At 34.7% G+C, this 14,319-nt stretch overlaps 1 protein-coding gene across 4 annotated transcripts in view; it reads left to right on the plus strand.

The window, feature by feature from the left end:
- DCP2 (decapping mRNA 2) overlaps positions 1-14,319 on the plus strand; it is a 53,186-nt gene that overhangs the window by 22,651 nt on the left and 16,216 nt on the right. For 3 of the 4 annotated variants that reach the window (XR_006738627.1, XM_045566239.1, XM_045566238.1), the window contains exons 5-10: positions 4,432-4,584; positions 4,710-4,822; positions 5,192-5,302; positions 7,190-7,325; positions 10,555-10,665; positions 12,979-13,030. Coding sequence is in view for 3 of the 4 variants with exons in the window: in XM_045566239.1 (XP_045422195.1) it covers positions 4,432-4,584; positions 4,710-4,822; positions 5,192-5,302; positions 7,190-7,325; positions 10,555-10,665; positions 12,979-13,030 (676 nt within the window). In the remaining variant the exon portion in view is untranslated. The remainder of the gene's footprint in view (positions 1-4,431; positions 4,585-4,709; positions 4,823-5,191; positions 5,303-7,189; positions 7,326-10,554; positions 10,666-12,978; positions 13,031-14,319) is intronic. The other variant, XM_045566240.1, reaches the window with a different exon arrangement.

Raw genomic sequence — 14,319 nt, forward strand, 5'->3', positions numbered from 1 at the left:
AGGAAGGTATAAATAATTATCAATAGAAAGCTAAGGGCAGTCTTAAGTAATTTCCAGTCTTCTATTTGACCTCTTGGTTCACATTTGTTAATTTGATTATTTATGAACAGTTTTATTCAGTGAAATATTTAGGACCCGTCAAAAGACAAAATTACAATAAATTTAAGGATTGGGACTGGCTTTATTTGTGATTTGAGAATCAGGCAACATTTCATTCCATAAAATAGAATGAGTGTTCTGATTAGGTGAACAGAGGAACTTGGGTTTTTTTTCCTTTAAATTCTTTTATTGTTTTATTTTAATTTTTTTAGAAACAAGGTCTCACTCTCCCCCAGGCTGGAGTGCAGTGGCCTGGTCATAGCTCACCATAGCCTTGAATTCCAGGGTGCAAGCGATCCTCTTGCCTCAGTTTCCCTAGTAGCTAGGATTACAGGAATGCACCACCACACCCATCTAATTTTTTAATTTTTTTGTAGAGATGGGATCTCACTGGTCACAAACAGTGTTGGTTTTAAAGACAGAAAAGGACTGAGGAAAGCAGAAACAGAAAACAAAACACAGATTGGTCTTTTCCATTACTTTCACTGTAAAGGTTAAGCAAAGGGACTTCCTTATGACCATTAAAATTGGGCTGTTATCTCTCCCTCTCCTGATTTCTTGAAGGTCAGATAAACAACTTAATAGTTTTGGTTTGGTGACATGGGACACATGGGACTTTAGCATGAGCAACTCCATTTTGGTTTGGTCTGTTGGGGCCTAGTGTAGGAGATCAGTCCAAACCATGGCTTCTTGTAAATTTTATTTAACAGGACAAAGATGTGAAAAATGTTTCCTAGATATTATTGAAGGCATAATAACCTCAGTATATTTTTGTTGTCATTTGTTGTGAAACACCAGCTGTTGAGAAAGAAGCAAATGATACTTGGCAATTCACTGATTCAAGATTTCATACTGTGGCTTATTATTTGGCAAAACAACATGTTTTATTGTAATGAAGCTGACTTCAATATGCATTTATATGATTTAATTCATAGAATTTGTACAGAGAAACTACTGGTTGGCTTAGTCTACCTCTTTCCATAGGCTTATAGGGCAAATATTATAAACAAGTTTATTGCCTCCCTGTGCCAGTTCTCTTTAGGTAACACTTCTTAAAAAACCTTTTACATGGGGATTTTTATTTGATAACATTTGAGAAGTTAATGCTGTTCCATGTGCCAGAAAAATTAACTGTGTTGTACATAGCTAGTAATACAATAATAGATTTGATGCACAGAAGGTATAGTATTAAAATTTGTTTCCGGAGTCTGTACATATAAGTCAGCTGTTAAAACTTATTCCTGGTAGATATTTGATGAGAGTGAATGCCTAATTTTAGAGGCAAATCTATCTATATCACTTTTAGGATTGAGAGGTGTTTTCTCTGTTATTTTTATTCTGGCTTTGGTTGTACAGTTTGAAGCTGCCTGGATTAGTGCTGATGGCCCTTTTCATTTTGCCTCATATTGTACCACTTCTTTTGCATGTAATTCTTTAGTTATAACCATTCCCAGCTATCTAAATGGAATGCCTTTTTCTTCTTATCCGTGTGGCAAACTCCTGTTCGTCTTTTCAGTCCTAGCTCCAGGTTGTCCAGCAGAGTAAGATGCTGTACATGACAGACTTCCAAAGGTGACCACCCCAACTCTCACACACCTTTACAAAAGGCTGAGTTAGGCACCCTCTTTCTACCTTTTAAACACTTAAACATCAAATTACACTTGATTTTTTTTTTTTTTCTTTTTTAGACGGAACTCCTTCAAGGACAGTGCTTGCTTTATTCATTACTGAATTCACTGCCTAGGCACACAGTACATATTTGAATGAATGTACTAAAATGAACTAAGCATTTGGGTTACATATGACTTCATAAAAATTACATGAATAAATAATGAGATAATTTCAAATAGAAAAGTGGGGAGAGTAATACAAAGACCCTGGTTAATGTTTTGCCATATTTACTTTATTGCTTTTGATGTATATGTATATATGGTTTTTATTATTGCTGAATTAAGAGTAAATTGCAGACAAAAATGCCCCTTTGTATTTAAATATTTCTTATGCAAATCTTTTAAAAACAAATAATTCTTTTAGGGTAATCACAGTGTAATTATCACATGCAGGAATGTAACATTGATGTGCTGTTACCTACCAATGGACAGCTCATATTTAAATACACTATTTGCCCATTGTGATCCTTTCTTCGGTTTCCACCCCACACTTGTCTAGGCTCATTTATTTCATTTGTATTTAGTTGGTATGTCTTTCAGTCTCCTTAATCTGAAACAATTCCTCTGTCCTTCAATACTTTATTTATTTAGTTAGATACTGTTTGTAACACATAGATAATAGGCTCTGCCCACAAGGAATTTAGATTATGCAATTTACTTTTAGCCTAGTTCCTAATTATTATACAGATTTATGTGACTAGCTACGTATACTTATTTCTGATAATAAGATATTCAAAGTAAAGAGATTAAGTAAATAGAATTAAGAATCATATATAAATTATTTTTTAAACCTTTTTCTGTTGAAGCTAAAATACATAAAGTACACTAATCTTAACTAAAGAGTTTGTTCATTTTTATACGTGTATATAGCTGTGAAACCACCCCCCAGATCAAGATACAGAACATGGCTGGGCACGGTGGCTCACGACTGTAATCCTAGCCCTTGGGTAGGCCAAGGTGGGAGGATCGCTTGAGGTTAGGAGTTCGAGACCAGCCTGAGCAAGAGCAAGACTCTACTAAAGTCTCTACTAAATATAGGAAAAAAATTAGCCAGGCAACTAAAAATAGAAAAAATTAGGCAGGCTTAGTGGTACATACTTGCAGTCCCAGCCACTTGGGAGGCTAAGGCAGGAGGATCGCTTGAGCCCAGGAGTTTGAGATTGCTGTGAGCTAGGCTGGCACCACAGCAGTCTAGCCCAGGCAACAAAGCGAGACTCTCTCAAAAAAAAAAAAAAAAAAAAAAGACACAAAACACTTACGAAGAGTCCTGCCTGCCATGTCCCAATCAGTACTCACTTTTTTCCACACTTACTGAAGGGACTCATTGTTTTGCCTTCTGTTACCATTGATTAGTTTTGCTTGTTCTTGAGCTTTATATAAATGAAATTTTGCAGTTGTGACTTTTTTTGTGTTTGGCTTCTTTGGCTCAACATAATGTCTGTGAGATTCGTCTTGTTGCATGTTTCCATAGTTGATTCTTTTTATTCTCTGTAATATTCCAGTGTACAAATATTATAACTCTTTGTCCATTTTCTTACACATTGTATTGTATACAGTTTTTGCTACTATGAATAAAGCTGCTGTGCCTATTTCTTGTATATGCCCTTTGAGGGAAGGAAATCCATATTTCTCTAAGACTAGACTTGCTGAGTAATAGGGAGGCTACCGTCAATAGTTTTCCAAGTAGTTGTACCAATTTACATTCCCAGCAGCAATGAATGGATCCTGGCCTACACACCAAATTGTCAAATTAAAAACTTTTTAGCTACTCTGGTAGGAATGTAATGGTTTATCATTGTGGTTTTAACTTCCATTTTCCTGAAGTTTAATGATGTTGAGTACCTTGTCATGTTTATTCTTAATGGCCATTCGAATATCCCCTTTTATTAAGTACCCATTTATACATTACCCATTTTTTAAAAGTTGAGTTACTTGTCTTATTGATATGTATATGTGTATATATATGAGTTTTTAATATATATTGGATATGAATGGATTGTGTCTTTGATTTATGTTTTCCCTTTGACTCTCTTAAGGGTGTCTTTAATGAAGAGAAACAATTTCATATATTGATACGTAAACTTTTAGGTAAATTATTCTTAATTGTTACAGCTATAAATCTAATAACCCATTAAGATTGATATACTAATCAAAAATGTTTTTAAGCTCTGTCTAAAGCAGTAGATTAGACCTTAGTTTCAAAGAAGAAAAACCAAAGCATCTGGACTTTTCCTCTAATGGGAATGCTCAGACAGCATGCATGAGTTATAAGATAAATCCATGTGATTGATGGTTTAATTACATTGTCTTCTGTATATAAATGTTAAGATTTGGGAAGGTGGGAAACCATGAAACCTCTATCACTGAGTATTCAGAATTTTATTCTGGGAAAGGTGTATAGTTTGGGTATGTTTGAATGTCAGTGGACTGTCTCTGTGTATACCCAGAATACCAGATGTGGATATAGAGAAACGTAGGACATAAGAACTTTCTTTTTTTTCAATATCACATTTATACTTCTGTACCCATTCTGCCCTTTCCAGAAGTAGTAAATACAAATAATGTCTCCCCTTTTCTGAATTTTTGTCTTTGAAATAAATTTTAATGAACTGGAGGTCTAACAGCTAAAAATGAAAATTTCATCCACATTTGTTATTTCCAGGTCTTTGAAGAAACTGGTTTTGATATCAAAGACTATATTTGTAAGGATGATTACATTGAACTTCGAATCAATGACCAGCTTGCTCGTTTGTACATTATTCCAGGAATTCCAAAAGACACAAAATTTAACCCGAAAACCAGGAGAGAAATTCGGGTATGTAACAGTTGGTAGTATTTTCAGGTTGCTGGACAGTATCCTAATTGAACGAAATAGGGAATTTCTTTTAGAAACTTCTTCATAATAATTAACTAAATGAATTATTTTCTTTTGTGTTTCAGAACATTGAGTGGTTCTCCATTGAGAAATTGCCTTGTCATAGAAATGATATGACCCCAAAATCTAAACTTGGTTTGGCACCTAACAAATTTTTTATGGCTATTCCCTTTATCAGGTATGTTCATATTTCTTTAAAAATAGCCTTCATGATTCTGATAGTTTCTTTCTGTAGCCAGATTTTAAAAGTTAATTCTTTTTGTTTTGTTTTTGTTTTTTGAGACAGTGTCTTGCTCTGTTGCCTGGGCTAGAGTACAGTCGTATCATTATAACTCACTGCAACCTCAAACTCCTGAGCTCAGACTATCCTGTTGCCTCAGACTCCTACAGTAGCTGGGACTACAGGCACACACCACCACCCCTGGCTAATTTTTCCATATTTTACAGAGACAGAGTCTCCGCTGGGTTGCACAGGCTAGTCTCATACTCTTGGCCTCAAGCAATCCTTCCACCTTGGCCTAAAAGTGAATTCTTCTTATTTCCATAGACCATTAAGGGACTGGCTTTCTCGAAGATTTGGAGATTCCTCAGATAGTGACAATGGATTTTCCTCAGCTGGTAGCACACCAGCTAAACCTTACACTGTGGAAAAATTGAGGTAAAGAAATGCATTTATGGAATTATTGAATATAATTGAATATATTGAATTCTGATTTCCTGATAGTTGTTTTAAATATGGTAGCATTTTGCTTCTAAAGTTTGCAGAGGTGTAGGATTCCTTTTTATAGTTACTATTTCATTATTGGTCTCACGGGTAATAGAAGATTTTTAAAAGATGTAAAAGGTTAATTGCAGTTGGAAAGTAGCTTCAGGCACATTTTAAAATAGTATACTCAAGAGGATACCAACTTTTCAGGTGGATAGGTAGAACACTAGGAAAAGAAAAACTTGTGTGTGTTCACAGTGTTATACTTCTCTGTTCTCATAGCCAACTTTAGAGATAAGGAAATTTGTGAAGATGGTTGGTTGGGATATTGAGGTCTGAGATGATGGCTGCTGATGTATAATTTGTTAAAGTCAAAGAAAGAATGGCGAAGACCTGGGCTTGCTTTTTTTTCTTTCCCTAGCATAGATTGTGTATTATAAAAGAGTAACTATTATATGGACATGAACTATGAAGAACATTTTCTTGCTTGGAACTTAATTGCATCCAAATCACTTACAGAGTAGACTGGGGAAGTAAGTTTATTAAATAAGCATATAATTTTGGCATCAGTTTATGAGAACTTTACCTATGTTAGGTTCAGAAAGAGCTGATTTTTACATTTTCTGCAATTTGGATGTTCTGCTTTTATCATAGAGCTTTAGAAATTAATAGGAGTAAACCACATGTATAGTCAATAGCTTTAAAATAGAGAGCATTCTATTTTAGATGGGTTTTATGAGGACAGGAGCTTAGACTAAATGCTTGGAGATGCCTTTCAGAATCTATGGTGATAATCAGCAAATAATATACTACAGAAACAAGTGAAACAGTATAGAAAAAGTAAGGTAGACAGGAATGCAGCCAAGATAAAAAGAAACAAAGACACTGCCAAAAAAATTAGGAAATAATGACAGTATTTGAAAAAATAATTATTGAATGTTCATGTTTGGAAGAATCTGTTGACCATAGTGTGTGGTATGAGTTCCCTATCTTAGTCCAAGGGTTTGTGGTCTTGGTGAGTGGGTAAGGAGATGATAAAGCAACTTCTCTAACCAAATTTCAGGGTTTTTTTGTGTATTTTTAGAATATAGACCAATGTGTTGGAGGAAATATCTGAATCGTGCCTAGAAAAAGGATAGACTGAAATTTTATTATTTTTAAATGGGAAAGGAGAAGAACTCTGAGTATTCTGAAACAATCTTACTATAATGTGATTCTTGGGATCAGTGACTCTGGAATATATTATACATGGAAGTGGTACTATACAATGAGATTTCTTACCTTATATTGCAAATTACTGCCTGAGTACAATTTTTCAGAGTCAGATTCTTTTGCATAAGAATTTGAGACTGGATCTTTATTTAATTTGCTAATCCCTTGTCTGTGCCCCTTAACTTTTTGCTTTAGAAAATAGCTGAATTTCTCAGATCCTCTTACAGTTATGGATGGGGTCCATAACTGACCTGTACAGGATCAAATTCCATACTTTAAACATCCTAGCAAGAATATGGGTTGCTTGTCCTATTAATAAGGAAAATGCACTTATGTTCATTTCAGCTAACTTTAGAAATAATTATTTTCTTCAGATTTTTAACAGCACAGTATAATCACTTATAGGGAGGAGATGAATGCCAGACACTTCTCTAGGTGCTAGAGATAAAGTTGTAGACAAAGCAGATAAGAATCTCTGCCCTCTTAGAACTTATATTCCAGTGGGGGGAGATAGACCATAAATAAGAAAGTAAAATTTTTAGTCTGCAAGATAAACTATTCAGGTGTTAAAAGAACTATAAGTGAAAACTTTCTGATCTAATTTTTATTTTTAAAATCTTGATATAGTCGAACCAAATTACGCCACAGTCAGCAGTTATTTCCTGATGGTTCTCCTGGTGACCAGTGGGTAAAGCACAGGCAGCCACTGCAGCAAAAGCCATATAATAATCATTCTGAAATGTCTGACCTTTTAAAAGCAAAGGTGAGTGATGTACAATTAAGATTTTTCAGAAATTTAGATCATTTGGCTTTGAAATCATTCTAAATTGAGGCATTGCATATTAATAGTTATAGAGTTCTGAATTGTTGATCAAAGGTGGCTGCTGTGTTCCTTACTTGTAATTTGAAACAGGGCTGAGACTCCTTCATATTTATAGCTTTTGTATAAATCTAGTAAAATGAGTAATAGGAGTTCATATCTGACTTTGATATACATGCTGTTCATTTTAAAAGAAGTCATAAGGGAAATATCTTCCAATTTAAGATAAATAAGATCTGTTGGATTTTGTTTGGGAAAAAATTAACAGTGTATTGTAAAATTTGATTTTCATTATTTTAGTGTATGGTTGTATCACAATTTATTTATCCAATTCACTTTTTTTTTTGAGACAGAGTCTCACTTTGTTTCCCTGGCTAGAGTGAGTGCCGTGCTGTCTGCCTAGCTCACAGCAACCTCAAACTCCTGGGCTTAAGTGACCTACTGCCTCAGCCTCCTGAGTACCTGGGACTGCAGGCATGTGCCACCATGCCTGGCTAATTTTTTCTATATATATTTTTAGTTGGCCAGATAATTTCTTTCTATTTTTAGTAGAGACAAGGTCTTGCTCAGACTGGTCTTGAACTCCTGACCTCGAGCAATCCACCCGCCTCGGCTTCCCAGAGGGCTAGGATTACAGGCGTGAGCCACTGCGCCCAGCCCCAATTCACTTTTAATAGACATTTTGCTTGTTTCCAGTTTGAGGCTTTAACAGTGCTGCTATTTTTGATACATGTCTTTTGATGAACGTACACAATTCTTTTGTATAACTAAAAGAAGAATTATTGGATCATTGGATATGCCTGTGTTATTGAGTATATACTTGGAACTAATTTTCTCAAGTAATTTATATGCCCAGCAAAATACATGAGAGTTCTAATTGTCCTGCATCCTTACTGATACTTGGTATTATCTCTTTTTAACTGTCCCTTTGGGGATCACTCTTATTTTTTGTTTTCATTTTTCTTTTTAAAAATATACTGGGTTTGTGAAAATTAAAAACTTTTGTGCTTCAGAGGACACTATCAAAAGAGTAAAAACAGCTTACAAAAGGGGGAAATATTTGCAAATCATATATGATAAGGGATTAATATTTAAAATATACGAAGAACTCCTAGAACTCAGCTACAACAACAAAAAAACCCAATGAAAGTATGTGCAAAGGACTTGGATTGTTCTCCAAAGAAGATATGCAAATGGCCAATAAGTGTACAAAAAGATGCTCAACGTTATTATTTATTTTTTTTACATACCTGTAGCATACAACAACATTATTAATCATTAGGGAAAAGCAAATCAGAACCACAATTAGATACCATTTCTTGCCCATTAGGATGGCTGTAATAAAAAACAAAAATAACAGCAGAAAATAACAAGAGTTGGGAAGGACATGGAGAAATTGGAGCCCTTGTGCATTCCTGATGGGAATGTAGAATGGTGCAGCTGTCTTGGAAAACAGCTTGAAGTTTCTTAAAAAGTTAAATGTGGAGTTACCATATGACTCAGCAATTCTCCTCTTAGGTATATACGCAAAAGAATTTAAAGAAGGACTTTTAACACATAACTTGTATGTTAATGTTCATAGCGGCATTATTCACGATACTTGGAGGTGGAAACGGACCATATGCCTGGCATCAGGTGAATGGGTAAACAAAAAGTGGTACATATGTACAATGAAATATTATTCAGCCTTTAAGAAATGAAATTCTGATAACATGCTACAAATTGGGTGAACCTAGAAGACATTATACTAAGTGAAATAAGCTGGACACAAAAGGACAAATATTGTATGATTTTACTTAGATGAGGTACCTAGATTAGACAAATTAATAGAGACACAATGTAGACTAGAGATTACCATGAAGCTGGAGGGAAGGAAGAATAGGGAGTTACTGTTTCTTGGGCACAAAGTTTGGGTGATGAAAAAAAGTTTGAGAAGCGATAGTGGTGATGGTTGCACAACATTGTGGCTGTTACTTAATGCCATTAAATTATACACTTAAAAGTGGTTGAAATGGTAAATTTTATGTATGTTGTACCACATGAAATATAATAATAAATAGGCTGGGCACAGTGGCTCACATCTGTAATCCCAGCACCTTGGGAGACGGAGGCAGGAGGATTGCTTGAGGCCAGGAGTTTCAGACTAGCCTGGGCGACATAGTGAGACCCCATCTCTGCAAAAAATAGAAAAATTAGCTGGGCATGGTGGCGCATGCCTGTAGTCCTAGCTACTGGAGAGGCTGAGGCAGGATGATTGCCTCAGCCCAGGCATTGGAGGTTGCAGTGAACTATGATCACACCACTGTATTACACCACTGTATTCTAGTCTGGGCGACAGAGTGAGACCCTGTCTCTGAAAAGAAAGTTTATGTGTTTTAGTTTAAACTTAGGGTTTTTTTTGTGGGAAAATTAACTCATGTGAAAGCAGTTTGTTTATTTTTAAAAATTTTTTAAAGTGACAGTCTTGCTATGTCAAGTGCCACCACACCCAGCTAATTTTTAAATTTCTTGTAGAGAGGGGGCCCCATTAATGTTACCCATTGCTGGTCTCAAACTCCTGGCTTCAAGTGATCCTCTGCCTCCCAAAGTGCTGGGATTATAGGCGTGAACCACCATGCCTGGTTTAAAGCAGTTTAATAGCAAGATATAAACAACTGCATGTTTAGGTTTTATGTCTAAATTTAGGAATACTGGCCCAAATTTTGAAAACACCAATCTTCATTATTTTGTAAAAAGTGATCATTCATTTGATAGTGCTTATTTGTTTATTAATAATTTAAAGCAGATTTTTCAAGGTAGCAATTGATAACATTTGCTTCCTATTTCCTGCTCTAAGAGCTGTGGCCAGTGTGCCTCAGCATTCCCTCACAGAGAGGTTCCATTTATGTATTATAAACAAAATCTCTAAGCAGATATACGATAAGGCAACAGGCGTGGAAAATTTCTAGGGACCATTATATTTGCTATTTCATACCTTTAGAGGAATCTTGCTGTGTGAAGCCCTATCTTCTATAAAAAAACATTGATATATGGTGATTTATGAAAATTGGGTGGGAGACAGAGGTTTGCTGAAAACTTGATTGAACTAGCTAAACATAGCCAGAGGATTGTATTCTTTTGTGCTATTACATTATACTATAGATGCATATTTTATTTCTTATTGGAAAAACAGAATCAAAGTATGAGGGGAAATGGCAGAAAACAGTACCAAGACTCACCTAATCAAAAGAAAAGAACAAATGGGGTCCACAGCCAGCCAGCGAAGCAGCAGAATTCTTTGATGGTAAGAGTGACAGCTCCCATGCTAAGTAGGCACTTCACCCTTTCTAAGAGTGGAGCAAGGCATTGTCAAGGCACATTAATGTTATTTGCTTTGATCTTATTTTAATTGATAGATTGTTAGGATTTTTATGGAGCTAAATTGTGCACTATTATATTCACAGTAAAAATCTTTGGCCACTCTTAATTATAGGTTTATAACATCGATTCAACTGCACAGCTAATCTTCACCTTTTTTTTTTTAGTAGAGATGGGTTCTCACTCTTGCTCAGGCTGGTCTTAAACTCCTGAGCTCAAGGGATCCTCCTGCCCCGGCCTCCTAGAGTGCTAGGATTACAGGCGTGAGCCACCGCACCTGGCCTAATCTTTGCTTTTTATGTGGCTATTTGCATTTATTTTAATGCCACAAAAAACACCATGTAGTCGAATCAGTTCTAGAGCAATTTTTTGACTAATTGTTTTGTTTGTATTTTTCTAAATATTCTATATTACTGTAATAAAGTTAAAAATTGGGAGAAGTTCATCATGTATTTTTTTTCTCAAGTTGATAGAGTTTAGAAGATTAAAAACAAACAAAACATCCATAGCCAGTGCCATTGTCATTAGACTAGGCCTGAAGACAAATAGTTGTGAACATTTCAAGGCATTTCCTTTCATTCTGTTATTTAGTTTGTGCTCCAGAAGGTAATTCATAACTAATGGTCTCCTTGCTTATCTTTTCTGTAAGTCCTGACTGATATCTGAACGTTGGATTTTCTTATCGTAGCTTCACCTATTTTTCATTTCTTCAACAGGGAGTGGTAATAGTAATTTCAAACTTTTAGCAAAAACATTTTACCTGAATTCCCTGGATGTTGTTTATTTAACCTGAGGTGTAATGATTCAGTAAATCTATGTTGAAGATTGGTTTATTAGCAGACTACTTGCCTGTTACTGTTACTTCACGTTTCTTTGATTGAAGTAGTGAGAAGAACAAAGGAGACAATAGATGATCTAAAAAATTTTTCATAAAATTCAACATCAGTTTCTAACGACACATACTTTCTTATTGATAATACTGTACAAATATTAATTCTCCACAAGTTAATGTATAAATTCAAGTTGCTACCAGTCAAAATCCTTGTATGTTTTTTTGAGGAACTTCACAATTGACTCTCATGTTTGTTTAGAAGAACTTAAATAGATTTTTTAAGTTTTTAAAAAAGAAAGTTAATGAAGAACAAGTATATAAATAGTTTATAAGAGAAAAAATAAAAGTGATAGAACATGAAAAGTGTCAAACAGTATGTGTAGTCAAAGAATGTAAATTAAGATGGAATACCACTTTCTCCCTTGAGATTGCAAAGATGAAAAGATTTTAATACCCGGTTGTGTATTATTGAGTATATGGACAACACATAAAAATTATGAATTGGTACAACCTTCTGGAGAAGAGTTTGGCTCTAAAGTGCTTACTGGCCAGGCTAACGCCTATAATCCTACCACTTTGGGAGGCCGAGGCAGGAGGATCACTTGAGGCCAGGAGTTCAAGAACAGCCTGAGCAATATAGCAAGACCCCTGTTTAAAAAAAAAAAAAGGTATGGTGGTCTGGGGTTGTAGTCCCAGCTACTGGGGAAGGCTGAGGCAGGAGGATTGATTGAGTCCAGGAATTCTATGATTGGGCCACTGCACTCTAGCCTGGGTAACAGAGTAAGACCCTATCTGGTAATAAAAACAACAACCACCAAAACACTTATTTTCCTAGAAGGGGGAAATTTAAAGAATATTCATCTCCTTATTCTTCATACTAATGAAAAAATGGAAACAATGTAAATATCCAAGATGTTATTAACTGTAGAATCATAGATCTATACAATAGACTACCATGAAATCAGTAAAATATGTAGGTTGTATTTATTGAGGAAGGAATTTGTTGACAATATATTAGATTTTAAAAGGCTATAGTATGGTAGTATTATAATTCCATTTAAAATTTATACAGTTATATGAAAATATGTGAACATATACATATCTTCATGGAAAAAATGCTAAGAAGATACACACGGCAATGTTAATAGTAATTAGCTCAAGTTGAGAAATGTAATAATATTTTTCTTTTTCTGGTGTCTTTATAATGTGCATGTGATCAAGAATTGAAAAAAGTTTTAGTTGTATAAACTAAATACAAAATTCAAAAAAAAAACATGGGATGGTGATTATATTCTTGGTTAAATTTTCTCGCTCCCTGAGATATTTGATAATATAGCTTCTGATTTTTAATATGTTAAATAACTGGAGATTGTGTGTGGGGTGTGTGTGTGTGTTTTTTTTTAATAGAAATGTGAAAAGAAACTTCACCCACGAAAACTTCAGGATAATTTTGAAACAGGCAAGTCTCTTTCTTTTTAAAATCTCTGCCTTGTGTGATTTGGTTGGGTTTTACCTAACTTTGATTTTAGTGGCATTTATGATGAACTGTGGTAGTTAAGCAGGAAGAGTTGCCTGTGTTCTGTACAAAGCGTTCGTGTGTGTGAAGATGTCTAAATATGAAACTGGCTAAAATGAATTAGATGATTAAAAAATGAAATTATTTGCATTTTGACTGTGCTGTTTTGTGAATATAAGACTCAGTGCAATGCATGAATATTATAAATAAATAATTATTGGGGATTAGATGGAGAGTGGAAAGAACGAAATATTGTAAAAGTGAGGAATCCTCATTCTCATATACACATAAGGGATGCACTAACTTCAGAAGGGGAACATTTTCCCCTTTTTGGAGGTAATGATGATCAGCTTTTAAAGGCAGTACTAAGGATAGCTTTTACTACAGTGATGCTTGTAATTTCTCTTTCCTTAGTTATGAAAAGTGGGTGTGTTGTCTGATTTGGAAAGTAATCCTAATGAATGTAGAAAGCTCTTTGGTAATACTGATTTAATAGGTGTCATTTGGAAGTGCAGTATACTCTTGTTTCTTAGATGTTATTTTTAATTGTATGAAATTTCCTGTGCAGTGATTTCCATTTATGTGACATCTAAATTTAAGGCATTCATATAGAAAAGTCTAAGAAGTGAAAAGCAATGTTATATTCCTTCTCTATAATATTGTCTTGTGATTTAAGTAATATAAAAGCTATTTAAAAAGAGATGAAGGTGATGCTTAAACCCTATTACGGAAAGTTAAAGTTAACTATGAATAATTAGGAAGTATCATTAGAGTTTAGTTCAATGTAGGCCCACTTGTTTATTTTTGCTTTTGTTGCCTGTGCTTTCGTGTCATATCCAAAAAAAATTCATTGCTAAGACCAATGTCTAGGAGCTTTTTCCCCTATGTTTTCTTCTGGGAGTGGTATGGTTTCACGTCTAACATTGAAGTTTTAACCCATTTTGAGTTCATTTTTGTGTATGGTATAAGATAAGGATCCAGTTTTTTTTACATGTGGATATCCATTTTTCTCAGCACCATTTATTGAAGAATCTATCCTTTGCCCTCATTGGAGTTTAGTATAGAGAAGTTATGGGGGTCGAAGTCCTCTTAATAGGATTTTTTCTGGTCACCTTGGGTGTTGGGGACATGATAGGCTGATAGTTAAATCTAATCAATATGTATCCAGAAATCAGTTATTTCAGTTATTTAATGGTAGTTATTTAATCAGTTACTTAATGTTTAGGAACATT

The sequence above is a fragment of the Lemur catta genome, chromosome 12, assembly GCF_020740605.2.
Source record: "Lemur catta isolate mLemCat1 chromosome 12, mLemCat1.pri, whole genome shotgun sequence".
NCBI lineage: Eukaryota > Metazoa > Chordata > Mammalia > Primates > Lemuridae > Lemur > Lemur catta.